Source organism: Microtus oregoni, unplaced genomic scaffold, assembly GCF_018167655.1.
Source record: "Microtus oregoni isolate MIOR12 unplaced genomic scaffold, Mior012 000025F_ref0000491, whole genome shotgun sequence".
Lineage (NCBI taxonomy): Eukaryota > Metazoa > Chordata > Mammalia > Rodentia > Cricetidae > Microtus > Microtus oregoni.
This window is the reverse complement of record NW_024543084.1, coordinates 20,117,710-20,144,949: the sequence shown is the minus strand read 5'-3', so window position 1 is coordinate 20,144,949 and position 27,240 is coordinate 20,117,710. Positions and strand designations below refer to the sequence as shown.

Genomic DNA, 27,240 nt, shown 5'->3' with positions numbered 1-27,240 from the left:
CTTTCAAGACAGTGTGTCTCTATGTAGCCCTCACTGTCCTGGAACTCGCTCTGTAGACCAGGCTGTCTTTGAATTCACAGGGCTCCTCCTGCCTCTGCCTCCTGGGAGCTGGGACTAAAGGCGTGTACCACCACTGTCCGGCTATCTTTTTGTTTTTAATTATGTGTAGAAGTATCTGCATCTGCATTGTGGGTATGTGCACATGAGTGCAGTGCCCACGGAGGCCAAAAGAGAACCCAGAGTCCATGTGCTCTGAGCCATGCAGTGTGGGCGCTGGAAAGGGACCCCAAGACCTCTACAAGTTCGTACGTTTTTAACCACTGCGCCCTCTGCTTCTGCTTTTTGTTATTTTTTTTTGTTTTTTTGGACATGGTTTCTCTCTGTAGCTTTGACCAGGCTGGCCTTGAACTCAGACATCTACCTGCTGTGTCTCCCAACTGCTGGGATTAAAATTGTGTGCCACCACTGCCTGGTTTGTTTTTGCTTTTAAAGCTGGCTTTAGGAAAATATATGAGACTTCAACATCTTGGGTTTTGAGTCTCCTGGATCCATAACTTGTTTGGCCTTGAATTTCTTTAGGTAATGAAATGGTGGTAGCACTGTGATCTTTGTCCAACAGATTGGGATAAACGGGGTCTGCCGGAGACCCTGGAAATAGACTGATTTTGCATCGATTTGTAAATTTTCTTCCTTGTAATTTCCAGTTGTCTGCATGCACAGCTCTTTGAATTCTCCTTTGAATTGGCTGTGACAACTGACTGGTTTCCTCATTAATTAGTGAATTTAAAAAATGCTAAACATATGTTAAGTCTTGGTTGTCAAAAATATGCTTTCACATGATTGTTACTTTCTGTCACTAAAGGTAAAAGTAATAAACATTTCGTAAGGAATATTTCTGAGACTGGATCCTTCTCCCTCCAGCATGGCACTCCTGTAACCCTTCACAGAACGACTAGGTGTGGATGGACATCCCCAGAGTAACTCTGCAGGAACCCCACCCTAGCCCTCAGAGCCTCAGTGCCAAGTCATCACCCTCAGAGAAGCAGGTGGCTTCTGACTGGGCCTTCCGAAGGACTCTTTGTCTTCTGAGTTTTCAGACATTCAGAAACAAATGTCAATCAGGAGTCATGAAGGCAGCAGTCAATGCTACACAGAATGTGGAACACATGACCATCTTCCTGTGAATTCACTGAACGGTACAGCTGTGGACACACACAAGCTATCTGTTCTGGCCAGGAGTCTGGTAATGACTCAGTCCAGATAGCGTGCAACCCTCACTGAGCTGTCTGGATTTGAGGTGTGCAATATGCCACCAACGCCCACCTTCCCTCCTGACACCCACTGGTGGCCACTGGGAAAGCGGCTTCTAGCTTGTATATTTATTCTGTATTCAGCCACCTGACTAAGCAACACCATTTTTATGATGGGAAATTCTAAGAAAATCCCATTTTGCCTTGTTTTCTTGCCTGCCTCCCACGGTAAGTACAGTGAACTTCTTTCCTAATCTTTTGCATCAGCATGGCAGCTCCCCCTCTTCCCGTACTTCTTACTTCCTATCCTATTAAGGTGGCCCACCTGCCACAGTACTGCCACATGGCTTTGAGTCTTTTTTTTTTTCAGTACTGGGAAATAGCCCAGGACGTCATGCATGCAAGGCGGGCACTCTACCCCTGAGCCCCAGGCTATTTTTTAATTGGGTTTTCATCATAAATGCAAAGACATGTTAAGAGACATGTTAACTTAAAAATATAGGTAAGCCAAGAAAGAAGTGCCACACTTGGAATCAAGGCCAACATTATTTCAGCTCCTTAGCATATACCCCTTTAATGATCCTAAGTACGATTTTAAGGTTTTATTAGAAAATTATTCTTTTAAAAATTTATTTTTAGCCAGGCGTGTCCATGGTGGCACATACCTTTAATTCCAGCACTTATCAGGCAGGTGGGTCTCTGTGAGTTCTAGGCCAGCCTGGTCTACAAAGCAGATACCAGGACTGTAGACAGAGAAACCCTGTCTTAAAAAGTTAAACCAAAAAAGAAAACAAAAAATTTTAAGTGTGCGTGTAGACATGTGCATGCAGGTACCTACAGAATCTAGAAGAGGGTATTGGATCTTCTGGAGCTGGAGTTACGGGTGTTTATGAGCTGCCTGAGGTGGGTGCTGGGAACCAAATTCAGGTCCTCTAAGAGAGCAGAACATGCACGTAACCACGGAGCCATCTCTCCAGCCATGGAAAATGTTACTAATACTCCTATACATTAACAACAAACAGTGTCTCAGCAACTATACACCCTCTCAGACGACTTCTCCAGACACTGCCGCCACCGCTGGTCGCAGTGAAGAAACTAGGAATAGAAGGACTGTCACATAATGCTAAGAACATGCTGCCTGCTGATAATAGCCATCAAGACTTGGCAAAACCCACTCCCACATGTCCAAACTCAAGCTCTTACCTAACCCATCTCCCAATCCAGATGTTTTTGTGAACATGATTTAAAAGTTAAACTGGAATCCTCCTGGACGTATAATTTTGTTATCAGCGTTTAAACTTAATACATTATTTACATCTTTCAATGTCATTTATTATTCTTCCACAAATTTTATGGCTGCATAGTATTTCATTATATGGGTATGTTTTATTTATTTTTAAATGGCTTCATATCAAAACAAGAAATAAAACTGGCTGTAAAATATCCAAACAACACAAAGGAATATAAAGAACATTCAAATTCCCTTCCCCCTCCCCAGAGCAAACTGCCACTAATAGTGGGATGTGTTTGCCTGCGGTGGGATTTATTGGTTTTCTTTAGAATGCAGGCACACTGATTGACTGCTTGCTTTTCGCTCAGAATGGATCATGAACATCATTCTAAATCTGTACATCTCCATTAAAGTCCAAGAATCAAGAATTCACATTTAAAAGAAATCAAGTTTAGCACTTGGCTTGAATAAATGGTAGCAGAGTTGGAATGTTTGGGGGGGGGGGTGGAAAACGAGAGGAACAAGTTTTAATGGCACTAAGGTCAAGAATTCTATTTTGGACATATCAAGTCTGATGCCTGGGAAATCCTCAAGTGTTGATACCAAGTGGGCACACAGCCTTAGAGAAAGTGAAGTCTGGGGTGCCATGAATTAGATATAAAAATGAAGTCATCTACATGGAGTGGACGGTGTGACAAGGACCCCTGCTGCTCTAGAAAGGGATGTGTTCATCTGCACATTCCAGTCCCCTCTTCTCCGCTGTCGAGTGTCATCTGCCACAGCTCCTGACCAAGTCACTCCCTCCGACAGATGGCCAGCCTTCTCCAGCTGCCCCATGTTCTGCGAGTGTCTGCACACAAGCACAGGACTTCTACAACAATGGCACTGTGATTCAGTCTTTTCACTGAGGAAATATCTAGAAACCTGAAATGAGTGAAGGGCAGAGGGAAGAGGACAGGCTTACTTCCCCTCAGCTGCGTTTCAGTCCAGTGGCTGACGTCCTCAATCCAGACTTCAAGGGCCGTTTCTCTAGAGAATGAAGTTCAGTCCCTTGCCAGGAGACTGGGTGCAGTACTTCCATGGCTATACAGGGGCAGGAACTCTTTCCTGTTTCCGGTTGACTGTCCTGGCTCTGTCTGACGGCACTTGTATGAATGTTTGGGCTTGGGGGCTTCCATCTAAGTCTCTGTGAAGGGTATGGGGCAAAGCCTTTTGCATCAGCATTCAGGAGACAAATGAACCGACTCTCATTGCCTTGAACCTCCTCCCCCATCAATCTTTTCAGCACAATGACGTTTGGGGAGGAACCAATCACACATGGTCGAGAGTCCTCGCTCAATTTCAAGATTCATTTCTTTAAAAAAATAAAAAATCCTAGTGGTGCATGTTTATTTGGTTTTTATATAATTTTTCATTGTAGCCTGGAAAGGCATTTTCTTCATATCTCAGTGTAGCCAACTTTACGTAATTTCCAAGTCATAATCCAACAAAAACAGGTTTGTCCTCACTAAGGGTGAAAGACTGATGCGTTCCTGCTCATTAGAAGTTATCAAAACCCTCCAACTCTTTTCTTCTTTTTTAAAGGGGTTTTGGGTGTTTTGTTTGTTTGTTCTGGGCTTATGTGCACCCCTGTAGAGCCCATGTGTTCAACCCAAGGTTTTTACACATCAAAGATGCTGGGCAGACACCCAGGGATGTAAGAAACTCATTCAGCAGGTATGGCTGAAGCCGTGTCAGACAAGTTCATTTCCAGCTCGGGAGGCTCTGACCCTGAGGAATCCACGTTGGCCCTCACAAGCACTGGATGCTTGGGGACAGGCAGACTTCACTCACTGGCAACCCTGGCAGAGCTCTTCCTCTTCCTGCTGTCTTCCTCCCCAGGCTGCTGTGGACTGGCAGGGCTTGCCCTGGAGGAGCCTCTGTAGTGGCAGCTACTTGCGCCCCCCAGGAGTCAATGGCACCACAGGCACTCAGGGGTCAGGAAGGCCTGTAAGAGCTTGGCTGCTCCACTCCCAGCTCCCAGCACAGGCTTTCAGCAGAGAGGAGGGGTGATCCCAGGTCACCGAGTTAGGGGTCATGACTGGAACACACTATTAGCACAAGCTTCAGAGTTACCCATAGGAAACAATCCATGACACAGCCAAATAACAGGCGAGGCAGGCTTAAAATAGCTAAATAAATCTTTAATATTTCTAATTGCAAATGTACAGAAATTGCACAGCCACACGGAGTCTTCAAACACCAACAAGTTCTCTGTACATTATTACATGGTTAAAAGTCACGGTTGGAGGGAAGGGCTCCAGCCGACTCTGACGTTTGCATTTTTTCCTTTTCACATACTTACAAAAGGGGAGCTGGGTACAGTGGGGGACAGGGGTAGCCTTGTGGCCAAGTATATAGAAAAGAGGGGCTGGTTCCCTGGACAGTCTGGCTCCCAGACGTATGGGTATGAGGGAGTGGTTACCCTCAGACAGGTGCTAGGGTACACGGGAGCTCTGGCCCTGGTCCCCACCCCCACTGCTGGGTAGTCAGAGGTCTTCGCTCCAAGGAAGTTTGGCAGTTTCCTTAATCCTGAACATACAAGTTGAACAAAAAGGTCAGTTGTCTGTGTTGGCAGGGGAGGGGCAGCTCTCTCCAGCAGAGCCTGGGTGTCAGTGGTCAGGGTCTTCCCAGAGCAGGGACCATCCTTCCCTTGGGGCCTCTGCAGCCCTTGCTGTAGGCAGAGCTTAGCCCCAAGGTTGTGGGCAGGAGGATGCTTTACTGGCCCCATTGGGGCATGTGCTTCCCCCACCCCCCAACAGCATGCTGCAAAGCCAACAGATCAACGCCCCAGGCAGGAAAAAGACAGACACCTAGACTGCAAAGCTCGCCGTCCTGCCCAGCACCGTTCTCTAGGCTACAGTATCAACCGTGAGAGCAGCGGTCCCGGCCAGCCCTCGCAGCACCAGGACTAAAGGACTATGTACATCCCTTGGGTGAAATAGTTCCATTACAGTCAAACACCAAGACATTTACAAAAATCGGCAGACTTGCAGTTAAGATAAAAATCTGTGGAGAGTCTGTACACTTTTACAGTTTTTGCACTAGGTAAATAAGGCTCTCGGCCTGAGAGCTAACAACCCCACCAGAGGGGCCATTGCATCTGGCCCTGCGCCCTCCTGTCCAGGCCTGGGGACCTCCCCATATTGCTAGGAGGCGCTCAGACAGAGGTCACTTTATGAGGCATGGGCGAGAGTATGGGTGGGGAGGAAAACAGGGCTTCCTGGGCAGTGGAAGGGCAAGACCCAGGCCAGGCCCTGCCCAAGAGGCCACCCTGGCTGAAATGCACGGGCGTGCAGGGTGTGGACAGGAAGGGGCAGTGGCAGGACCTCAGCCCCGCCTCCTTCCTTCCTGAGGTCTCTGACCCTTGATAGCCAAGTCCTCTCTCCCAGCATTTGTCTGTAGCCTAACTGGGTTGTAGGTTATATCTGCCCTTGCCTGTCCACAGACTGAGGATGGGGTGCAACATGGCGGGCCACACCTCCAGATTTCCACCCTTCCTAATGAGGACTCTAGGAGCACAACTGCAGCTTGCCTAGCCCCATTCCACTGTCTGGGCAAAGGCCCCAGCTCCTGCCCTAGCTGACTCAGAACCAGGGCTTGGAATCTAAGGTGGGAACAGATGGGGACCCAGGAGAGACCCGAGCTCCTGCCCATCTCTGACCCACAATGGGGGGAGGGACAGATATGCTACGAACAGCCTAGAGCTGGGAAAACCAGCCCCAGCTGTGGGGTATGCCCCTCCCTGCCTGCAGTGCCTGGGTCCTTGGCTGGGGCTGGGAGGGTGAGGAGAGGTGACTGCACACACAGGGCCTGGTGCAGGCTGCTGCTGTCTTGGAGAGGGAGCAAGTCTAACATCCTCCAGGGCCGCTATTTCCCATGCAGTGCGCACGCTCAATTTAAAAGGCCCCTGTGTTCCAGCAAGCGAGCAAGCGGGCTTTTGTTTCTAATGCATACTGTGAAAGGAAAAAAAATCACAGTTATCCACCTTCTCAGGGCCTGCAGGCATTAGACTTCTTCTTTTAAACCATCAGAGAAATGAGATCACTTTTGCAGGATGAGCACCAGTGGCCACTCCCCACAGGACCACTGTGCTGGGATACACTGGGACCCTGGAGAAGGCAGCTACAATGCATGGTGCAACCTGGTCACCTCTGCTCAGCTCTCTGGCTTCTGGGAATCCCAAGAGCATGAGCCAGGCCCACATGTGAAGTGTGGGAAGCTGGGAACCCACAGGTATGCGGGAGGGCACCACAGAGAAAGTGCAATGCTCACTGTCTGTTTGGCAATGCGATAAGAAAGGAAAGGAGATGGAATATGGCGAGACTGGGCCAGGCACAGGAGCGAGGTGACTCCAGTTCTGTGTGGACAGGAAGTGTCCCTGATGGGCTGCATGCAATGACAGGGGATTAGGGCTGAGATGAGCAGGGGCCACAGAACCTCTCTGTGCCTACCAGTCAACCATTCCATTAGGCCCCTAGATCACACTTGAGCCCTTTCCAAGTAGCTCCCTCCCTGGCAAAGGGTAAGGGGTACATGCACTTGGCTGGTCGAGGAAGAAAAGGTAACACATACCAATTCAAGAACCAACAGACACATTTGGCAGGCCTCCCTCCAGGTTGTCCCCACTCCCCAGCGGGCAGTCTCTGCTGCTCTACCCAAGCCCACTGTTCAGGTGGGCGAAGAGAAGGGGGCACTGTGCACTCAGGCTCATACTCCATCAGTCTTGTGTCCCCCACTGCGGGCGAGTCCGCAACTGTGGGGAGCCTCCCGACCGAGACCGAGACCCTGCCCCGGGCCACACAGTCCCCCTCTCCTCAGGCAGTTAACAATTGCTGCTGTTTCTGAACTCGCCGTTCTCAGTAATCTGCAATTTGGTGGGGTTGGTGGGGGAGACGCCGTTACGGGCTTGCATGCTGTACCTCTCTTTCAGCTGTGTGAGAGCGCTCATGAGGCGGGCGTTGGCAGCATCCAGCGAGGCAATGCGCTTTTCCTGTGGGCAAAGAGGGCATCAGTAGGGCATAGGATGGGATCTAGACTGCAGAGAGGACCATGCTAGGCAAGAGAAACAGGAAGGACTTGGTTGGAAGCCAAATGTGGAAAAAGCCGCAGACTGTGGAGTGGCCGGCTCCATGTGGGAAAGGTTCTGTGCTGAGGTTCTGTCTGGAGTTAAAGTGGCCACCTGAGGCTCAGAGGCAGGAGCCCATGCGTCCATACATGCGAGACACCCAGAATTCCTAATTCCTAGGCTGCATAGTTTACAGTCTAACCAAACCTGCCAATTCTTGGGGACATTTGGAAGAAAGGGACATAAACTTGAGTGAATGGACTTGTGGGGCAGAGTCCCCCTCCCTAGCCTGCTCTCACCTCCCCCACTCCCAGAAAGTCCAGGTAGTCAGTATCCTCAGGGACACTGTGGCTCCTGGCGCCTGGCTTTTACAATGAGGTGTAACCGAGAAGCCAGCTATTCCCACCCCCGCCAGCTCTCTAACACTGTGGCCAGAGCCCACCTGGGCATCAATGATCTTCTGTTTGGAGTCTACAGCCGCTTGCATCTCAGCATGGTCCTTCTTCAGCTCCTCTTCCACAGACATCAACCTGGGGCCAGAGAACAAAATGAGTGGTGACCCCTCCTGTCCCCCAGCACAGACACGACTCCCCACCTCTAGCTCTGCTCTTTGGGGCTAGCCCTGTTCCAGTGCACTTCCAGGACACAATGAATGCCATGCCACAGGATCTGTAGGATGGAATACAACAAAGGCCCTGGAAGGCTCTAGACCCTCTTCCGTCATATTTACTGAGGTGGGCCTTGGGAAGGGAAGCTCCACTTTCTCCCTTTAGGGGCTCAGAGCACTGGGAACACCACACCAGGCCTATAACTGCAGACTGTACAGCTGTTGCTGAGGGGGGCAGCTCACACCCGGGGATGCTGGCAGCCCCCTGAGATTAGGGTGATGGGGGAATTCAGCAGGATCGAAGTGGAGGATCTATAGGACAGTCAAGTCTCTGCAAGAATTCTAATTCTACCCTGTGAGCAGGTAAGCAAACAGTAGGCAGGGCAGGGGTTGTGAAAGAGTCTCAACCCTGGGAACGGGTCCGTCAGCTAGATTCTGGGAAAGATGGGCTACATGGCACACCATGAAGAATTCTGGGCAGGCACCTGCATGCATGATACAGCCCAATGAGGTCAAGACCGAAGGTCTGAAAGTGCTACCCTAGCAAAGCTCCAAAACGAACCTGCAAGGATACAGTTGATTCCTGGCAGTGCCACTCTGTTCCAGAACAGATCCCACACAAGCAACAAGCACAAACCTCTACCACCGACCCCTGCAAACCCACAATGCCTGGCATCCCACCAAAGCAGCCAAGGATACAGAGATATAAGAAGATAAAATCTATAACCAGAAGAAATGGGTGAGAAGATGCAGATGGCAAACGACAGAACAGTAACACAGCCACTACACAAACATCCTACATGCCCAGGGAAGACTTGAACTGTAACAAAACTAGAGAGGAAAACTACATACTCAAGTAGAAAGGACTACAGCAGGGGCCACGGAAGCAGGGGTACACCATTTCAGACCACACAGGAAGCATCTCATGTCAGTCATGCCTACGACCCAGGCCTGTACTCCAGCTATCTGGGAGATGGAAGCAGGATGAACACAGCAAGTTCAATACCTGCCTGGGCTGCAGAGCAAGTTCAAGGAGAGTCCAGGAAATTTACTGAGAGTTTGTCTCAAGGAAAAAGGTTGGGGTATAACTCAGGGGCAGAGAACTGTCTAGCCTGAACAAGGCCCTGGGTTCAATCCCCATGCAGTAATATAAAAATGTATATAAAACAAAACTCAGGGAATGATGGAAAAAGTCAAACCGTGGAGCTGTACAGATGGCTCAGTGGATTATCAGCACCTGTTCCTGCAGAGGACCTGAGTTCAGCTGCCAGTCCCCACAGGGCAGGTCACAGTACCTTAACTCCAGGAGACCCAATACCTTCAGCTGACCTCCTTGGGTAGCAGACACAGAAAACATGCAGGTGAGTCACATAAAATAAAATAATAAAATGGGGGGGGGGAAGGAGCCTGGTGGTGGTGGCACACACTTTTAATCCCAGCACTCAGGAAGCAGAGGCACGCAGATCTCAGAGAGCTCAAGGCCAGCCTGGTCTACACATTAGTTCCAAGACAGCCAGGACTGTTACACAAAGAAACTCCGTCTCACAAAAACCAAAACCAAAAAAACCAAACAAACAACAAAAAAGGGTGGGGTGGGGATTTACCCCCTGGGTTTGGTCCTCAGCTCCAAAAATTAAAGAGAGGGGAAAGAGAGAGAGAGAGAGAGCGCGAGCAAGCATCAATGAAATGGGGCAGGGCAGGAGTCAGAGAAAGGAAATAGGAAGCAGGGCCATCCACCTACAGATCTAAGAATAGCAACACAAAGAAAACCATACCAGGCATGTTATAGCCAGACTGTAAAATCAAATTGTTGACATTTAATGAAAATAATATTGGGAGGATCAGGTGGCTCGGGACAAAAGCACTGGCACACAAGCTTAAGGGCTGAGCTAAATCTCCAGAATCCACAGTCAATAGAAGTCTACTGCCCACCCCCACAGACACACCCACCCACTCACACACAGACCCACACCATATAATACTTACGTATCCCCTATACATGCCTACATTAATATCCCCACATACCTAAATGTACACCAACACACACCTGCACACAGCACACATACCACCTACACACACACCATGGCACAAATGTGACACGCACATACACGCCCCATCCCAGTAGTAAATACATTTTAAAATTTGTTAGTGTTAAGGATCCACCCTAAGGCCTGTTCATGCCAGGCAAGCATTCTGACAATGAACATGGCTCTAGCCAAGAGAAGTACCTTAAAAACAACTAGAGGGGAAAAGACCAAGATAGGACGATGTTCCCCTCCTCCCATAAACCTTCACGTCACACGGCTCTGCTGAAACAGCAGTTCAAACACAGCAGCAGTATCATTAGTACTACTACTGTAGCTGCGAAGCCTGGCACACTTAGTATTTGCCCTCTGAGGAAAACTTATCAACAGATACCCAAAACATCGGGGAGATGAAGTATGGAAGCCAACAAGGGAAGAGCTATGGAATAAAAGATAGAGTCCAAGGAAGGCAAGAAGAGACAAAGAGATGCTTCTGTCCCAAACAGAAAACCTGCCAAGAGGCAACGGCACTTAAAAAGAATTACATTAAAAGTATATGGCTTAAACACTCCAATTAAAAGACAGAATTTGTTAGATAATAAACAGATCCAACAATAAGAAACCTATCAAATAAGCTTTAAGCACAAAGATTGGTGTTACAGTCTGGAAGTTTGTGCCCACACCCAATTGTGTCCACTGAAACTTAACACCATGATGTCACCAGCTGTCCTCTGAGAGGTGACTGTGTCATGATACCCTTACCAAAGAAGCTGGAGGGAGTTTGCTTCTAGGGACATAGCACCAACGTATGAAGGAGAGTTACACTAACTCAGCAGACACCTTGATCTCGGACACAGCAACATTCAGAACTGTGAACAGTAAATTCTTCTTGTGTATAACCACCCAGTGGAGGTATATTGTTATAGAAGAGAAAATGGACTAAACAATGATTTGAAAATATATAGACAGGATATGATATACCATGCTAACCCCAGTTAAAGAAAGTTACAGTGGCTACATTAGAAATACCACGGGAAAAGATTATAAAAAGAAAGTGCATTTTGGCGGGGTGGAGGTAGCACACACCTTTAATCCCAGCACTTGGGAGGCAGAGGCAGGTGAATTTCTAGGAGTTAGAGGCCAGCCTCATCTACAGAACTAGTTCTAGGACAACCAAGGGCTATAGAAAGAAACCCTGTCTTGAAAAACCAACCAACCAGCCACAGAAACAACAAAAACCCATAAAAGTCAGTTTGTTAGCAGTGTGTAATAATCCTAAAAGAATACCCATGTAAGACCAGAGAGTGTCAATAACACAAAAACCAACAGAAGAATCCGGATTAGATAGCTCAATATTGCTTCCTCAGAAACCCAGAGAACACAAGCACGTGGACAAAAGAGCAGCAGGGCCACATGAGACCAAGGAAGGAGAGACAGCTAGGCGCCAAGGAAGCCACGTGCAGACAGGATGTGCCGTGCTGAGCAGGTGTCCAGCACCTAGGCTCGCTCTGCTCATCATTTGTAGCTGTCAGAAGCACAGCACAGAAAACAAACACTAGGAGGGCAGCACAGGTGATCCGGGAAGGACTTATGCTGTGGACAAAACAAGGTGAAGCGGGAGTTCCCTGCCTACCTCACACCTGCTCAGTCCGAGGTCTCAACAAATCACAAGGCTATAAACACACACTCCTTCCACCTGGTGTTACTGTGAGGTAGGATACACCAAGGACTGTACACATACCCTGTCCCTGGGCAGAGACAACGGGAAGAGAGCTAGCTACCGGAATCAACTGACCGCAGAAAATCTTTAGACAAGCCAGGGCACTAGAGACCCAATAGACCCCAAGCTGGCACAGCCACCCTTCTTCCCCACCCAAACTGTTCCCCTACTGACAGGGGACACCACCCAGGTGTGCTGTCCTTCTCCCTGACTTCAATAGCTTCCTCACAGTGTCTTGCTTAGTATCTTAAACCCGGTTGTCAAATTCCTCCTAGAGCTTGGCAGGAAGACCAGCTTCTTACAGGTGCCTCAGACCCTCAAGTTCTGCCCTGCCCGGTGGTCCCTCCTGCCCCTCAGAGGCCTCTGTGGACCCGTGGGAGGCCACCTCACCTGCTGATGATGCCCTTCATCTGGATGTCCTTGTCCTCCTGCTGCCGTCGCAGCCGCTCCTCACCCTCTTCTAACCGCGCCTGGTACTCCAGAACCAGCTTTTGCGTCGTCTCCTCCTGGCACTTGAACAGGGTCTCATATTCCTCCAGCTTCTTGGTGGAGATTCGCAGCTTGTCTTGCAGCACTGCCAGGTCCTGCCAGAAGGGCAGCAAGCCAAGGGCCAGCACCCAGGACAGAGAGCATAGCCTCATCAGCCCGAGCAGGGTAGGAACGAGTCCAACAGTGAACAGCCAGCCCAATCCTGTGATGAGGCTCAAGCCTGTGGCTGCCCAAGGTCTGTCTCCTCCTCTCCCAGTCCAAACTGGGCAGTCAGGAGGAGGGTGAAGATTCAACCCAAATCTCAAAGTTTGAACTTTTGTTTTGTTTTTGTTTTTCAAGACGGGTTTCTCTGTGTAGGTTTGATGCCTGTCCTGGAACTAGCTCTTGTAGACCAGGCCGGTCTCAAACTTACAGAGATCCATCTGCCTCTGCTTCCAGAGTACTGGGATTAAAGGAGTGCAACACCACCTGGCTGAACTTTGTTTTTTAAATTGCTTTTTAGATTTATTTTATTTTTTTTTAAATATTTATTTATTTATTATGTATACAATATTCTGTCTGCAGACCAGAAGAGGGCACCGGACCTCATTACAGATGGTTGTGAGCCACCATGTGGTTGCTGGGATTTGAACTCAGGACCTTTGGAAGAACAAGCAATGCTCTTAACCGCTGAGCCATCTCTCCAGCCCCCTAGATTTATTTTTTTAATGTGTGAGTGTTTTGCCTGTATGTGGGTATATGCATCACTTATAGCCCTGAGAAGTTTAGAAGAGGGTGTCAGATTCCTGGGACTGGAGTTCCAGACAGCTGTGAGCCACCATGTGGGTGCTGGGAACTGAACCAGAGTCCTCTGTAACTGCGGAGCCATCTCTCCAGTCCTGTGACCTTTTTATAAGAAACCCTGAGGTAAATGAAGGATACCTGACAGTGCCCTGAGAGGTAGACGGCAACAGAGGAGGGACAGCAAGACTCAGACAAGTCCCATGAGAAGCAACTGCCCAGCAAGATGAGATCCCAGCCTCCCAGCCTCTACCTGATCAGACCACCACAGGAACGAGATGGTAGTGCAGACAGGAGAGAACAAGGAAGAGGGGGAAGGCAAAACAAGGTATCCCGGGCTCTCCAGATGTGACTCAGCCTCTGGGGAGAAGGGAGGAAGCAGAGAGCCTGCAGGGAGGCCAAGCCTCCTTGCTCTCCTCACCATGGCTCTGGGAACACCATGTCCCATGTCCCCAGATTCCTTTCACATACTGGGGGAAAGCAGGTGGGTGCAGTGAACCAACGGGGTGGTGGCAGAGAGCAAATGCAGCATGGAGATGAACTCCCTTGAAGGGGGGGCACGGGAACAGAGAACATTGCCACCCTGAAAAAGGGCTCCTGCGCATGAGGCTGCAACAGGCTGTCCTAGAATTAAAGGGCCGAGGGTACTCGATACCAAGAGAATAGCAAGGAAAGCATCTGCCTGTAGGGTCCTACTCTGGCTCCCCCATCTACCTGGAGCTTGGTATCCAGGGAAAAGTAAGGCCCGCTCATGAGTCCAGGGAGGTGCCATGACTACTAAAGACTTGGGTGGGTAGTCAAGACATGCCACCGCCCCTGAAATGCTAGATACATGGTGGGGTGAGATCCGGAATGCCACAACTTAAATTTTCCCTGGGTGAAAGAGCACATCCCATTGGCAACATAGCCTTATCCCTTATCTTGGTAACTCCCTAAGCCCTAGGCAGACCTAAATCAAGAAGAAAGAACCTGTGTGTGTGTATCTCATAGCAGTCATGGGACCCCTGCCTCTGGCTCCTCGTTCCCAAGGCCCCCCAAGAGTCTCTAGCAGCTCCTTAAATGCCCAGTTGCAAGAGGCCTTCTTCAAGTTCTGACCCCCGTGTCCCAAGACTGCACAATGCCCTCTCTCCAGTAACTATGTGCAGCCTGTAATGGAAACACTCTTGCTGCTTTCCTCCCAGCTCTGTGACTCCGTCTCTGCAGAGACTGACGGTGACAGGAGCAAGCACTGTCACCCCACTAAGGCTCTCTCTCAAGACCCCGTCCCCTCGTACTGGAGCAGGCAGCCCACCCTCCACCCAGCCCAGCTTTACCTTTTCTGCTTGGCTGAGCTCCTCCTTACTCCTTAGCCTATCCCTGTGGGGGGGATCTGGGCCCAGGCCCTCGTCTTCTAACAACTGCGCGTTCATGGTCAAAAGCCAAGCGGCTGTGCGGTCCAGGGCATTGGGGCTCACGGGTGAAGGGCCCTACAATAAAACACAGCTGTGAGGGGCTGTGAGCGGCAGAGACGGTGGGCAGTGACGGTCACTAGGGAGTCACAGGTGGGGAGAGGACCTCAAGTTGCCCAAGTACTTTCTCAAGGACATCAACTTTTAGACAGCAGCCAGAGCCAGCCAAAAGCCCAGGTGGGCTCAGAGCACTGTATTCTGCTATCATCAGGTGCTGTGGCAGCTTGGCTGAGGGGTGGTCAACCTACTGCACAGTAACCTGTCTTGTTGAAGCCCTTGGGTGGAAGGGATGGGCCACCTTCCTGATAGTTACGTTCAGCGGTAGGTTCAGTCTGTGAGTGCTTCGGGAACCAGGGCCAGAGGGACAGGTGGGCGTGGGGTTTGGGCAAGAACTTTACTAGGCATGGACGAAAGAACAGAAACATGCCTTATTTCCTGACTCAGCCTAACCCTGGGGAACTGGTGAAGGAGCCTGGCATTCCTTAAAGCCTTAAAGGTCCCGACTGTCAGAAAAAGGAGTGCATATGGTGGGTGGGCCAGGGGATGCGGCGGGACAGCCCCATCGGCATGGGATGACAGCTGGGTGCAAGTGAGGTGAAATGACCAAGGGAGAGCATGGCATGCATGACTGCTGGCTGACCAGGAGGCCCGCCCACAGTGCTGACCTGCTTGTGCACACCGCGGGGCTTCAGCTCTGGGCTGTCTCCCTTGGAGGAGGAGGACTGTTGTCGCAGCCGGGTGCCAGGGCCAGCCCAGTCAGGTGATGCTGATGCCAGGGTTCCACTCGAGGGCCGTGGGTACTGTAGGGTGCTCAGCAAGGTAGGAGGTGTTCTGCCCCGGGGGGCAGGAGGTGGTGGCGGTGGTGGTGGCGGCGGCGGCTGGTCAATCCTTCGCTGGGGACCAGCACTGTTTTGCCTTGGCACTGTGGGCTGTCCACCCTTCTCAGTCAGTGACATCTGCCGCCGTGCCAGCTCACCAGGCCGCCTCACCAGCTCTTCGGCAGTAGTGCTGAAGCTTCCCAGTTTGGCAGCAGCTGCCAACTCCTCACTGTTGCTGTGAGAGCTCAAGGAGCTGTGGCCCTCAGAGCCTGAGTCACCAAGGCCACGGGGTGACAGCGGCAGACCAGCCGCCATCTGGTACACAGGATTCTGGAAGGAGAGTGGGGCCAGCAACTGGGGCCGGCCTGGTGCACCCTCAGAGGTGCCTGGTGTGGTCGGCGTTGGCACTGCCCGCCGCACTGTGGCCAACCCTGCGAGACTCACTGGGGCTGCCCGGGCTGGCCACCCAGTCACCAGCTGAGTTGCAGGCACTTGCCCATCAGCAGGTAGGGCATCGGGGCCCACTGGGGAACCTGCCTCCCCATCCAGTGTGCGGGCATCCTGGAGGTCTACCATGGACAGGCTCTTGCTGCCGTTGGCCATCTGCAGGTCAGGCTCATTAGCTTCTGAGTAGCTCGAGCTGCGGGCAGGTGAGGGCTGGACCCCGGAGGACCTTGTGACAAAAAACAAGTCCTTGTTTTCGGGGGTTGGAGACGGTAACCGGGTGAAATCTATCAGACTGCAGGGAGACAAGCACACACAGGGAAAGAAGGGGAAAAGAACCGTGAGTCCAGCCTCATGTGTCCAAACCAACAGCACCACCACCTGCTGGGCCTGGCATCTTGAACCAGGGCTGCGGACACGGCTGGGTGGCAGAAGGGTCACTGGCGAGGTGTCTGTTCCGAAAGAACTTCTCTTTAGGGAACAGCCCTGCTAGTTTTAGGACAGACTGCCGGGCAGGACTTATCCCTGTAGGTGCATCTTGGGACAATGACTGCCAGGGTCTTGAAGTGTCCCATAGTTAAACCTGAGTCCAAAGTTTGGAGGCTCTCTGCCATCCCTGGGTTCTGAATTGTGAACATAATTTTCAAAGTGACTGGGGCTCCTTCTGCCTCCCCTCTTGTTCCTAGTCAGTCTAGTAACTCTAGTGGGGAGGGAGGGAGCTAGTGAAACCTCTCCTGCCCCTCCTCCTAATGCCACTCTTTTTGAGTGGCAGGCGGGGGCTACCATTCCTGACAAAAACAGGGTATCAGAGGAGTTGTCAAGGGCATGAGGCAAGCAGGCAAGTCTGAATCTGTGCTGCAGGCCACACTCTCCCCCACTCTACCAAGGCTGGACAGCTTTCTCACTCCAGACCTGTCTGCATCTTAACCTTGGACCTTGCCCAGACACCAAGCACAGCTGTAAGAATGTGCGAAGCTGCTACTACCCCAGAATGAGTCTCCTGTTCTGCCACTTCACCTTCCTCACGAGCTGCTCCCATGCCTTGGCCGGGAGTGTGGCACACAGTCTAACCAACTCCACACTTCTTTACAAAACACTCCCTCTGCCTTTGAGGTTCATAGAGTAACTGTGTCCAGTTACTCTATGCTCAGTGCTCAGTGAAGCTGGGACTAGGGATCTCAAAACCAACTTTCTAAAGCCCTAAAAATACAAGAACGGATGTTTATTTATTTGTTTAGAGACAAAGTTTCCCTACATAGTTTGAGCTGTCCTGGAACTTAATACTGTAGACCAGGCTGGCCTCAAACTCATAGTGACCCGCTTGCCTCTATCTCCCAAGCAATGGCATTAAAGGTGTGCACCACCACACCCAGCAAGGGATAATTTTAACAAGGACAGGTCCTGTGGAAATCTCAGGGAATTGGGGTCAGTAATTATCCCTAACCACGGGCTTTCTCAGCTCTCTGCTTGTGATCAGCCTTAAACCCAAGAATGTCTTTGCCAGAAACAGAAATGAATTTTTTTCCAAAAAGCATAAATGCATTACAAGTACCACCCACCTTCTCTGAGAAGCCTGTTCTGATTTATCCCAAATGGTAGCTCATTCCTTAAACTTGCCCCACACACTCTGGGTCTCGTTAGGCTAGCCATAAGTACTTGTATGGGCACCATCTTTCCTAACACCGCAGCTGGCCTGTGCCTAGCCTGCATGCACACCCCACCTCACCCAGCACACTTGGCAGTTCTTACCCAGAGAGATCATTCTCAATCACCATCTTCTGCAGCCCAGCTGAGATGCTGCTGCTGCCAGAGCCTGGTGTGGAGGCCAGGTCATTGGTGCCAGGGAGCTGCCCACTGCCCGGAGTGCTCAGTGCTGTGTGGACATCCCTCAGGATACGAGGCAGGGGTCCCAGTTTGGACACAATGCTCTGCAAAAATGGAAAAGGCAGTCATCGCCTATTGGAACCCAGAAATGTAGAGCCCTGCTCCCCAGCAGTCAGACCCAGCAAGTCTGCCATGTTATAACCCCCAATACTGGTGTGGTGTGGCCTCTCTCACGCTATACCTCCCTACCCAAGAGGCATCTGTGCTAGCCTCTTTATCAGGGTAGACTTGTCCCCTCTACACCTTAGCCTGTAGATACAGGCTAGATATAGAACAGATACACGGTACTGGCCCAAGAAAATATAGTGCCTGGGCCCTTCTGAACCTCCCTGTCACAGCGTGGATGTGGCACAGGGGGTTCTGGCTGAGCTGAAGGGAGTGGACACTATCTTTGCAGTGGAAAGCCATGCATGTAAGAACCTGCAATTCCTATGGCACAGCTGTGGAGGCAACAGTTCCATTTCAAATTCTTGTCACACCCTATCACTTTTGTGACAACACTGGTCATTTTCTGTATTTTCTGCCTGGTTCTGAGACCCACAGACCAGCACACTGGCTCAGGACTGGAAGGAAGGAAGAAGCCATAAGCAAAACTGCCTCCCTGCAATTTCAACAGCAAGGGTGCTGGTGAAACTCAGAAGGGACTGGAGTCCACTAGTGTGTACGGGTGAGGTTGGCGGTATTCCCATGACAGGATACTCTGCTGCACTGAAAGGCCAGAGATGGTGCTGGACAGCCTGATGTAGGAAGACACAAACAGAGTGGACGACGGGTATAATGGCCATGCACAATTAAGTTCTCACTAGAAAACAAACAGCAAAACAGAGATCCACGTGTGCTCATGCCTGCGTGTGTAAACATGTCTACAAGACAGCATGGCAAACTACACTGAGGAATCATCTCTCGGGATGGGACAAGAGGTAGGGCACTTCTAACCTGGAGTCAGTGATGTGGGATGTCTCTCTGAATGCTGTGAATATGTTTTATTACCATTAGTTAATAAAGAAGCTGGTTTGACCAATAGCCAGGCAGAATAGAGCCAGGTGGGAAATCCAAGCAAAGACACAGGGAAAAAGAAGGCAGAGTCTGGGAGATGCTAGCAGCCACTGGAGAAGCAAGATGTGAGGTAACAATCTAAGAGCCTCATGGTAAAATACAGATTAGTAGAAATGGGTTGATTTAAGCTGTAAGAGCTAGTTAACAATAAGCCTGAGTTAACAGGCCAAATAGTTTGTAATTAATATTAAGCCTCAGAGTGGCTATTAGGGAACTGGCGGAAGGGAGAGAAAAGTCCAGTTACAGGTCAGTAATCATTACTTTTGTAAAGTGACCCCCAAAAGACTGGAAAGCACACGGTCAGTTAAGAAGTGGGTCCTGCAGCCATTGGGGGAATCAGTAGAATGCCAAGCTAGAGAAGGGCTGCTTGGGCTAGGTGACTGAAGGAATGTCAGAGGTATGCATACATGCTGACAGCCAATGGCAATTATAAAAAGCTTTCTTTTCTTTCCTGAATTAGGAACCAAACTTAGGGCCTTGTGCATGCTAGATCAACACCCTACCACGGAGCTACAAGCCCAAATTCCACAGAGGTTCCCAAATTCCAATTTGACATGGGAAGGGATAGGATCCTCAGAGTTTTCCCTCCCAGTGGCTACAAAATCAAGAGCAAGCATCCAAGTCAGACCCATTTCTCATACCATCAAGGGAAGGGGTGAGCATATGTGGTTCTTGGCCACCAAAGGTGAGCCCAGAGAATCAGGTTCAAACCCAGTACCCAGAGCAAATGGCTCCAGCCAGTGCTGGGGAGTGAACACGGCACTCAGCCACAGAGGTCCCTGTGATAGGGAGTACCCTACAGGCTAGTCTGTCACGCAGTGAGCCCTCCAACCTGGAGCTGCACCATCTAGTCCAGGCAACAGGCACCTGCTCAAGCTGGCTGACAGCTTCCCAGAGTAGGGAATGCAGGCTGGACAGCTCCCGGCCCAGGTCTATATAGCCCTCGAAGCCTGCTGTGTTGGAGAGGGTCTCAGGGTTGGAGATCTCCAGCAGGAAGCGCTGCATGTTGGTCCACTCGTGCTCCAGGAACTGGTTCATGAATGACATGTACTCCTCCTTGCTTCCAAACCTGGACACAAAGGGCAGCCAAAGTAAGTGCCCTCGTTTGAGTCAGGTCCCATCTCCCTCCCCATCACAGCTACTGCCATTCAAGAACTCTTGAGTCACCAGGGCCCTCTTCCCAAGGCCAGGACCACTCTACCCTTCTCAGGAGCTAAAGTCACTAGAATGCTGTGTTCCCTCTACAGACTGCCCCTTATGGGCCCCTGCCTAGAAAGCAATCTGAAGGCCTGGCGGTGCACAGGTGACCCTCAGATCACCCTTGGCCCAGGTCTCTCCTGAGCTCTTGGAGTCACTGGGCACAGCAAGTCCAGCACTCTCCTCCCGAGTTCCGTATCTCAAGTGCAGACACATCATCCACCGGACAGCCAGCCAGAGGCTTGGCAGTTGTCAATCCCCTTCCTCTCCATCTCCAAATGACAAGGCCTGCTGACTGATCTTCTAGTCACTTAGTGACTGCTGTCCCTAGCAGTCGCTGGCCTCCTTCCCTGGTGCCTCTGTCATTTTTTGCCTCAAGCATGGCTACAGTTTCCTTCAGCATTTCTCCTCCAGGCAGAGCCTGCTCAGCGTAGATCCCTTTCAGGATCCAAAAAAAGAGGCAAGGGCCATGCTGAGTGGTGTCCCTCTACACATGTGGCCTTTGGCTCCCTGCAGCCCTCCCAAAAATTGTGCCCTCTGTCTCTTCTGGCTTTGTCTTAATGCCCTAGATTCCTTGAGCACCAGGCCCTCACCATCACGCTAGCCTCTGCTGCTGGCCTTCCCATTGCTCCTCCCCACAGCCGCGGGCTCTCCTAGGACTCTAGTTTGTGTCTTAGTCCCATTCGTCTACCTACTGCATGTGTCTCCCTGGCTGACGGGCTATGGTCCAGAGGCACAGGGCCACGGTTAACTCAGATATAGTCAGGACCCAGCAGAGAGAGCCCTGGAAAAAGGTTCAATCTACAACTATAAATTAATAAGATCACCCCATCCCTGCCATGCCTAATTACACTCTCTAAAATGGTTGTCAAGGGGTCTCAGCCCTTGGTGGCTCAGTGGTTGAATACAAGATGCTCTTGCAGAGGACCCGGGCTCATTCCCAGCATGACATGGTGGTTCATAACCATCCCTAATCCAGCTCCAGGGGGTCTGACGCCCTCTTCTGACCTTGCAGGAACTAAGAATTTACATGGTATACAGACATACATGCAGGCAAAACGCACATAAAATAAAACAAAATCTAATTTAAAAAAAAGAAAAGAAGAACGCGGCCCCCAATCCCAGAAGTGCTTTATAGGCAATCATCTTGGCAGCATTACCCCAAGTGCCCAGCTACTCGGGAAGTCAGCCATTCATTGCAAAGTGGAGCCTGATCTTAAAAGACACAGGAGAACCCTTATGGCATGTTATGATAATATGTTAATTCAAAAAAGCAGAAGGAAAAAAATATCTTGTCTTCCCACCTTTGAAATCCAAGGAAGCATACCAAAATGGCATGTGCTTTTCCTTGGGAGGATGGGTGTGGAGGAGGTCTTATTCTGAAGTAAGTGGTGGGCGGGGTGGGGGTAGGGGTGTGGCTGAGAGTGACAGGGACAAAAGCAAGGCCCGCTGCACTAGCCCAGGTCAGGTACAGACACACCCCAAGGTTCTGTCCTGGTGGACCTCAACCCCATGGGACCAGGACACTCACTTGGCAAAGTTGGCCAGGTTCTGGGTGACTTTGGCGATGAGCGTGAGGGTGCGAGCCGTGCGGTCATCAGGGTACTCCTGAAGCAGGTTGAAGAGCGAGGGCGACATGATGGCAGGGCAGAGGAAGCGCAGGAAGAGGGAGGCACTGATGAGCCGTTCACTGATATCTGGTCGGCCACGGCTGCTGCACTCCTGCCGCCACGAGGCGAACACCTCTTTAAGCTCCCGTGGGAAGACACTGAGTAGGGACAGACAAAGATGGGCCTGGGGGTCAGGCAGGGCCCAGGACAGCACAGGGCCAGATCTGGTTTCACTGCCATCTCCATGCCAACAGTGGCACGAGCTCAGGGCTCTGCAGACAACTAGGCAAGATACCTGCTGGGCAGGGAGGCTGCTCAACAGGCCAGAGACAACACCACACAGGGTGGGCTCAAGGTTCACGTGGGCATGCGCTGAGGCTGGCAGGACTGACTCGATGCCAGGCTCAGCAGCAGGAGTGACACGACACTATCTCACATCTTCCCCAGGGGAGACTTATCTTTCCACCCTAACAGGCTTCTGGGTCTGAAGGAAGAAGAAAACCATAGGGCAGATAGATTGCTGTTCCTTAGGCTCCCATTTCTGCCAAAATGTCATAGGAATCTGAGTTTTCCACAGTGCTCATGATGACTGAGCAGAGTACCCTCAGCTAGTGAGAACACAGCTTGCCAAGGTCTACTACACCTTCCCTGTGGTGACGCAGTGAGAAGGCATGAAAACAGGGTTCCTGGTTCCACTGAGTATCCCAACCCACCTGCCCACCTGCCTTAGGGTGGCTTTCCTGGGTTTCAGTTTCAGGTTCTCTAAGATGAAAGGAGGCCTACCCAAGCTCTCAGAGCCATCTTTAGACTTGATCTGTCTGACACGGCTCCCATCCCCCTTGCCTTGCAAGTCTACAGTAGCCCAGTAGGGCATGTGGCAACAAAGGAGGCTGAAGCAGCAGGGCTGCCCTAGAGAAGTGGGGGTAGGCAGCTCTCATGCCTGGTGCTTGAGCCAGGTGATGTATCCTGATAAACTTGTCCAGGAGAGAAGCCTCTGCCAGATGCCAGAGGGGAAAAAAGGAGATTCCTACCACACAATGTCTTCCCTGTGGAACAGAGGGCAGAGACTGAGAACTCAGCTCCGCAGGAAATGGCAGTGTATTCTGAGGGACCTTGAGACTCTCCAGCTGTCTCCTTACACCATGAAAGCATCTGGTGCAACACAGGCTGAGGGACCTGGACAATAGGTGCCTACCCCCAGGACTGGCCATTGACCCCTTCCCAAGGCCACTGCTCAGCCAGTTGGCCTGCCTTTGCCTGTCCTTTGGGAATAACAAACACCTCCCATTCCAGACCTGCCCTGGCGGACTCTAGAATGTTCCCAGTCACAGTACAGATGACTAAGGCCACGGGAGGGGCGGGTCTAAAGTCTTAGGGCAGGGAAGCAAACAAAAGGAGGCTGGAGGCCTAGCTGGTGCTTAGGCATTCATACCTACTACTGTTCAATTGATTCAAGTGTGAGAACCTTCAGGAACAGACAGGGGAGGAGCCTCGAGAGTAGGTGCCAGAAAAACAGGATTGTACCAGTGTGCTGACACCGGCTTTGACCTATACAAGCTGTTCACTATAGAGTGGCCAATGAACTGCCATCTCCAAGTTCCTTCCATCATAAGACACACACAGGTTCATACAGACACACACCTAGAGTGCTTTCCTAGAACTCAGAAGGGCCCTGACAGGAACCTGGCAATGCAGCAACTCAGTGAGGTCAGCTGTTGGCCCAAGGAGTGGGGAGGGGGGAAATCTGACAGAAAAGAGGACAGCCAAGATGGAAGGATGGGAGACCTAGGCATGTAGCACTGACCAGTAGGAGTTGATGATCTTACAGAAGGCCAGCTCACAGCACATCTTGAGGTTGCCTTGGTGCTCAGGAAGGTCGGCAGCCGAACATTTGCTTGGGTCCACTTCACAATTCTCATCCGACTCATATAGAGCTTTGATGAACTCACCTGCGGTTGGGTGAGCATGGAGAAGGCAGTGAGGGACTGATGAGCGCTGCCCAGCCCTTGCCACCTGCTGGCCCAATAATGTCCCCAACTACCTAATGCGTCCTGCAGGTACTTCTGACCAACAAGTTTGAGGTACTCCTCAATGGCCTTGGTGGCCAGTGTGTTCTCTCGGAAGATGAGGTGCTCGTTGTCCCCACAGCGGTCCACTTCTGACATCATCAGGTCTGTTAGAAAGTCCTAGGAAGACAGGAGGAGAGCAGAGCAGAACCTAAGCTGAGCGGATGTGACGGCAGAACCATCACTCTTCTCTGCTGCTGGACACACCAGCAGGCCTCGGAGGCAACTTGCTCATCGTGATGCAGCGGGAAGACACTGGCAGAGGAGCTCAGCCACACCTTCCTCTCTGGCTGCTCTGACTCTGACTGGGTGGCTGCTCCCTTCCTCAAGGCCAAAGCCAACCTAAGACCCAGGAGAAGGAAAAGAGGCACAGCAGAAAGAGACTCAGCGGCAGCAATTGAGGAGGGGCCAGTGCAGACAGAACCTACAAGAGAGCCAGCATGGGCCAGAGTTTCTGGAGCTATGGAAACCACTCATTCCAATGTGCTGATTTTTGGGGATCCTTTTAAATATAGAATCAAAACCTTGATCAGGTGATGGGAGCACACACCTTTAATCCCAGTACTCAGGAAGCAGAGGTAGGAGATCCTCTGAGTTCAAGGCCAGCCTGTTCTATAAAGAGAGTTCCAGGACAGCCAAGGCTACACAGAGAAACCCTGTCTCAGAAAAAAACAAAAAAGACCTGGGTTCATGAGGCCTGATTAGCCAACAAAAGAAGGGCTGAGAGATAGGTAGGTCTGGGGGCGGGATGAGCTATAGTTGGCCTCTCTGGGATTCTAGAATCCCATCTTGGAAACCCAGTGAGCAGAGGGGTAAGGAGCCCATCATCCCTAAGCGCCATCATGGCTCCTATTCAGAGCCGCCGTCTTCCTGAGCTGCGGCAGGTGCTAGACCTCAGCACTGGGATAAGACTCCTAAGAGCAAAGCACAGAGAAGGAAAACAACTTGCCCATGGCCACACAGCTATCTGGGGCCAGGTATTGCCTCCGAGGCTCCATTATCCCTCCAAGATTATACACAGAGTTCATGGGGGTGAGGAAGTCCTAGGATGGGAACTTGAAAAGCTTAGGTAAACAGGACCTGGATAGAGGGCAGGGGATGTCAGGACACAGGTTTGGGAACCCCAGAGTACAGCTGTCACCCCGGGAAGGCAAACTGCCTACCCCTCATTACACAAGTAATCTGCTATATGTGTTCTACTTGGCTCAAGAATATTCTGCCAGTTCTAGATTATTCCAGAGCATGAATTACTTTCTATCCCTCCATGCTAGGTACGCTTCAGACATCATTAGAGCCACAGGAGCCCTTGGGACTAGGAACTAAAAGCACAGCAGGGAAGGGTTAAGCCTCCCAGCTTGCCCTCTTTGGTCCAAAACTTCTGTAATTGCCAGTCTGCAGCCTCTCCAGCACACTACCCACCAGCAAAACAAAGCAGTACCGCTTGGGTTGGAGGTGGATCAGCAGCTAAGAGCACTGGTGCTCTTCAGAGGACCGAGCTTGAATTCCCAGTACCCACGTGGTGGCTCACAACCATCTGTAACTGCAGTCCCAGGGAGCCAATGCTTTCTTCTGGCCTCTGTGGGAAGCAGGAATGTATGTGGTGCACAGATATATACGCGGGCAAAGCACCCATACACAAAGAACAAATAAAATTTAAAAACCAAACAACAACAATAAAAACATGCAGTACTTCAAGAGATGGCCTATCTGGCAGCCAGCCTGAAGGCAGGCACAGGGGAAGAGGGTCCTGGCAACATGGAGTCACAGTGAGGCAATCCCTCTCCCTCCCTGTCCTACTGCACAATGCCAGTCAGTCCAGCAGGCAGTGGAAGATGCAGAGGACAAGGGGCTTCCAACCACAGCCTCACCCTGCCAGGGCCTCTAGCAAGAAGTCAGAGTTGACCAAAGGCTTGTGGAATCTTAAATTACTGAGCTCTGCCCAGTGGGCACCCAAGCTCAGTTCCCTGGGGGCTCAGGTGCCCCCCTCCCTCCCTGGCCAGTCACCTGAAGTCTACTACAATGCAGGCAGCCATGACAACTCCAGCTCTTTGTGTTCACTGGGAGAGTCTCACCATGCGGGCAGAGAGGGAAGCCATATGCTACTGAGCTAGGCAGGAAAGAGATGGTGTATCTACTGGGGACATTTTGTCCTCTAAACCAGGGGGGTGGAGTGGAGGTGTCCTTTCTGGGTCCTTTTCAAGAGCAGCAGGCTGTGAAAGGTGGTGGCAAAAGCAGGAGCTGGGCCCTTTCAGGTGTGAAGCAGAGCCTATTTGCATGATTCTTTGATCCCTATTCCTGCAAGGCACCAGGGCCTCAGCTGGCTGTCTACACTCAGCAAGGGCGCATGTGCACCCATGTGCTTGTGTGCAAAAGCCATGCGTGAAGGTGTGGGTGGAGGCTGAGCTACGAAGGTGGCTCACCTGTTGGGGATATCTGTCGACCCATATCCCATTTGGTATGTGGGTCTGGGCTCATATACTGAAAGAGCCCAGGTACACAACTGCTTGAGTACAGCAGGGGACAGCAGGGTAGGCCCACTCTGCACTACCGGTCCCGGTCCACTCATTGCTCTGTATCTTCAGGGTTCAGCTCTGCTATTGGTAGTGTACAAAGTTCTCCCCAACTTATGGCACTGTGCTCAATTTTAGGGAGCCCAACTGGCTGCAATGGGTATCTCCAAAATGAAGCAGATTACATAACCCAGGTCCAGAAAGGGTAGACAGCCCAGCATCCATTGGCAGTCTTTCAGCAGACAGGTAGCCACACTCACCTTGACCTTGCCTGTGCTCTGCAGGATGTGCACCAGAGCGGATGCCATCTCCTCCTTGGTCTTGGCACTGAGGATGGGCTCGAGGGCTGCACACAGCCCCAAGTAGTGGTTAGTGATGTGCTCAGCAAACTCTTTGTACATCTCCATGGGCAAGATGGTGATGGTCTGGTAGCGTGCCTTGATTCGGATCATGGGCCCAGGGCCTTTGCTCCCCTTGGGATTGGGTGTCACCACTGGGTACCACTTCTCCACAAACTGCCGCCCAGCCACAGAGGCAGCTGGCAGGCTCACCAGGCCTAGGTAACTGTTGCGTTCCTTTTTCTTTTTCTTGTCCGTCTCCCTGTACAAGTGGACAGTGACTGTACGCAGAGGCGGCAGGTTGTGGAACTCAAAGTGCTCTCCCCAGAAGACATTGTCCGTCTTGAGCTTGCCCGTAGTACGGGCATACAGCACATCATCCAGGCAGAGCTCACACAGGTACTTCTTCTTGGCCGGCAAATCCTTGGCCTCAATTACCCACAGCTTCAGGATGTGCTCTACACGTCGGCTATTGTCCTGCAGAAGAGGGTTCTGGGGTGGTCAAATGTGGCTGCTACCTACCTATTGGCCAGTCCAGAGCCCAGGAGTCATCAGAGACCTGGGAGAGGTTGAATGGCAAGGTATACAGGTAGTGACAGGAGAGATCCCCATGGATAGGGCTCCATCTGTCTACACTGTTCGCTAGCTAGCTAGCTAACCA

The 27,240-nt window shown here is 51.1% G+C and overlaps 1 protein-coding gene across 10 annotated transcripts in view; it reads right to left on the bottom strand.

Annotated features, from left to right (window-relative positions):
• Positions 1-4,062: 4,062 nt before the first annotated feature.
• Positions 4,063-27,240, bottom strand: part of LOC121462496 (DAB2 interacting protein) — a 172,908-nt gene continuing 149,730 nt past the window's right edge. For 5 of the 10 annotated variants that reach the window (XM_041674093.1, XM_041674091.1, XM_041674096.1 and 2 more), the window contains 11 exons: positions 26,502-27,056; positions 23,707-23,851; positions 23,470-23,614; positions 21,587-21,823; positions 19,726-19,927; positions 17,668-17,846; positions 15,322-16,213; positions 14,522-14,674; positions 12,330-12,523; positions 8,031-8,118; positions 4,065-7,513 (listed from right to left, as the gene is read on the bottom strand). In XM_041674093.1, the coding sequence (XP_041530027.1) occupies positions 7,346-7,513; positions 8,031-8,118; positions 12,330-12,523; positions 14,522-14,674; positions 15,322-16,213; positions 17,668-17,846; positions 19,726-19,927; positions 21,587-21,823; positions 23,470-23,614; positions 23,707-23,851; positions 26,502-27,056 (2,958 nt within the window). In that variant the 3' untranslated portion in view covers positions 4,065-7,345. Of the gene's footprint in view, positions 7,514-8,030; positions 8,119-12,329; positions 12,524-14,521; positions 14,675-15,321; positions 16,214-17,667; positions 17,847-19,725; positions 19,928-21,586; positions 21,824-23,469; positions 23,615-23,706; positions 23,852-26,501; positions 27,057-27,240 lie in introns of all 10 variants that reach the window. The other 5 variants (XM_041674090.1, XM_041674097.1, XM_041674094.1 and 2 more) reach the window with 4 other exon arrangements.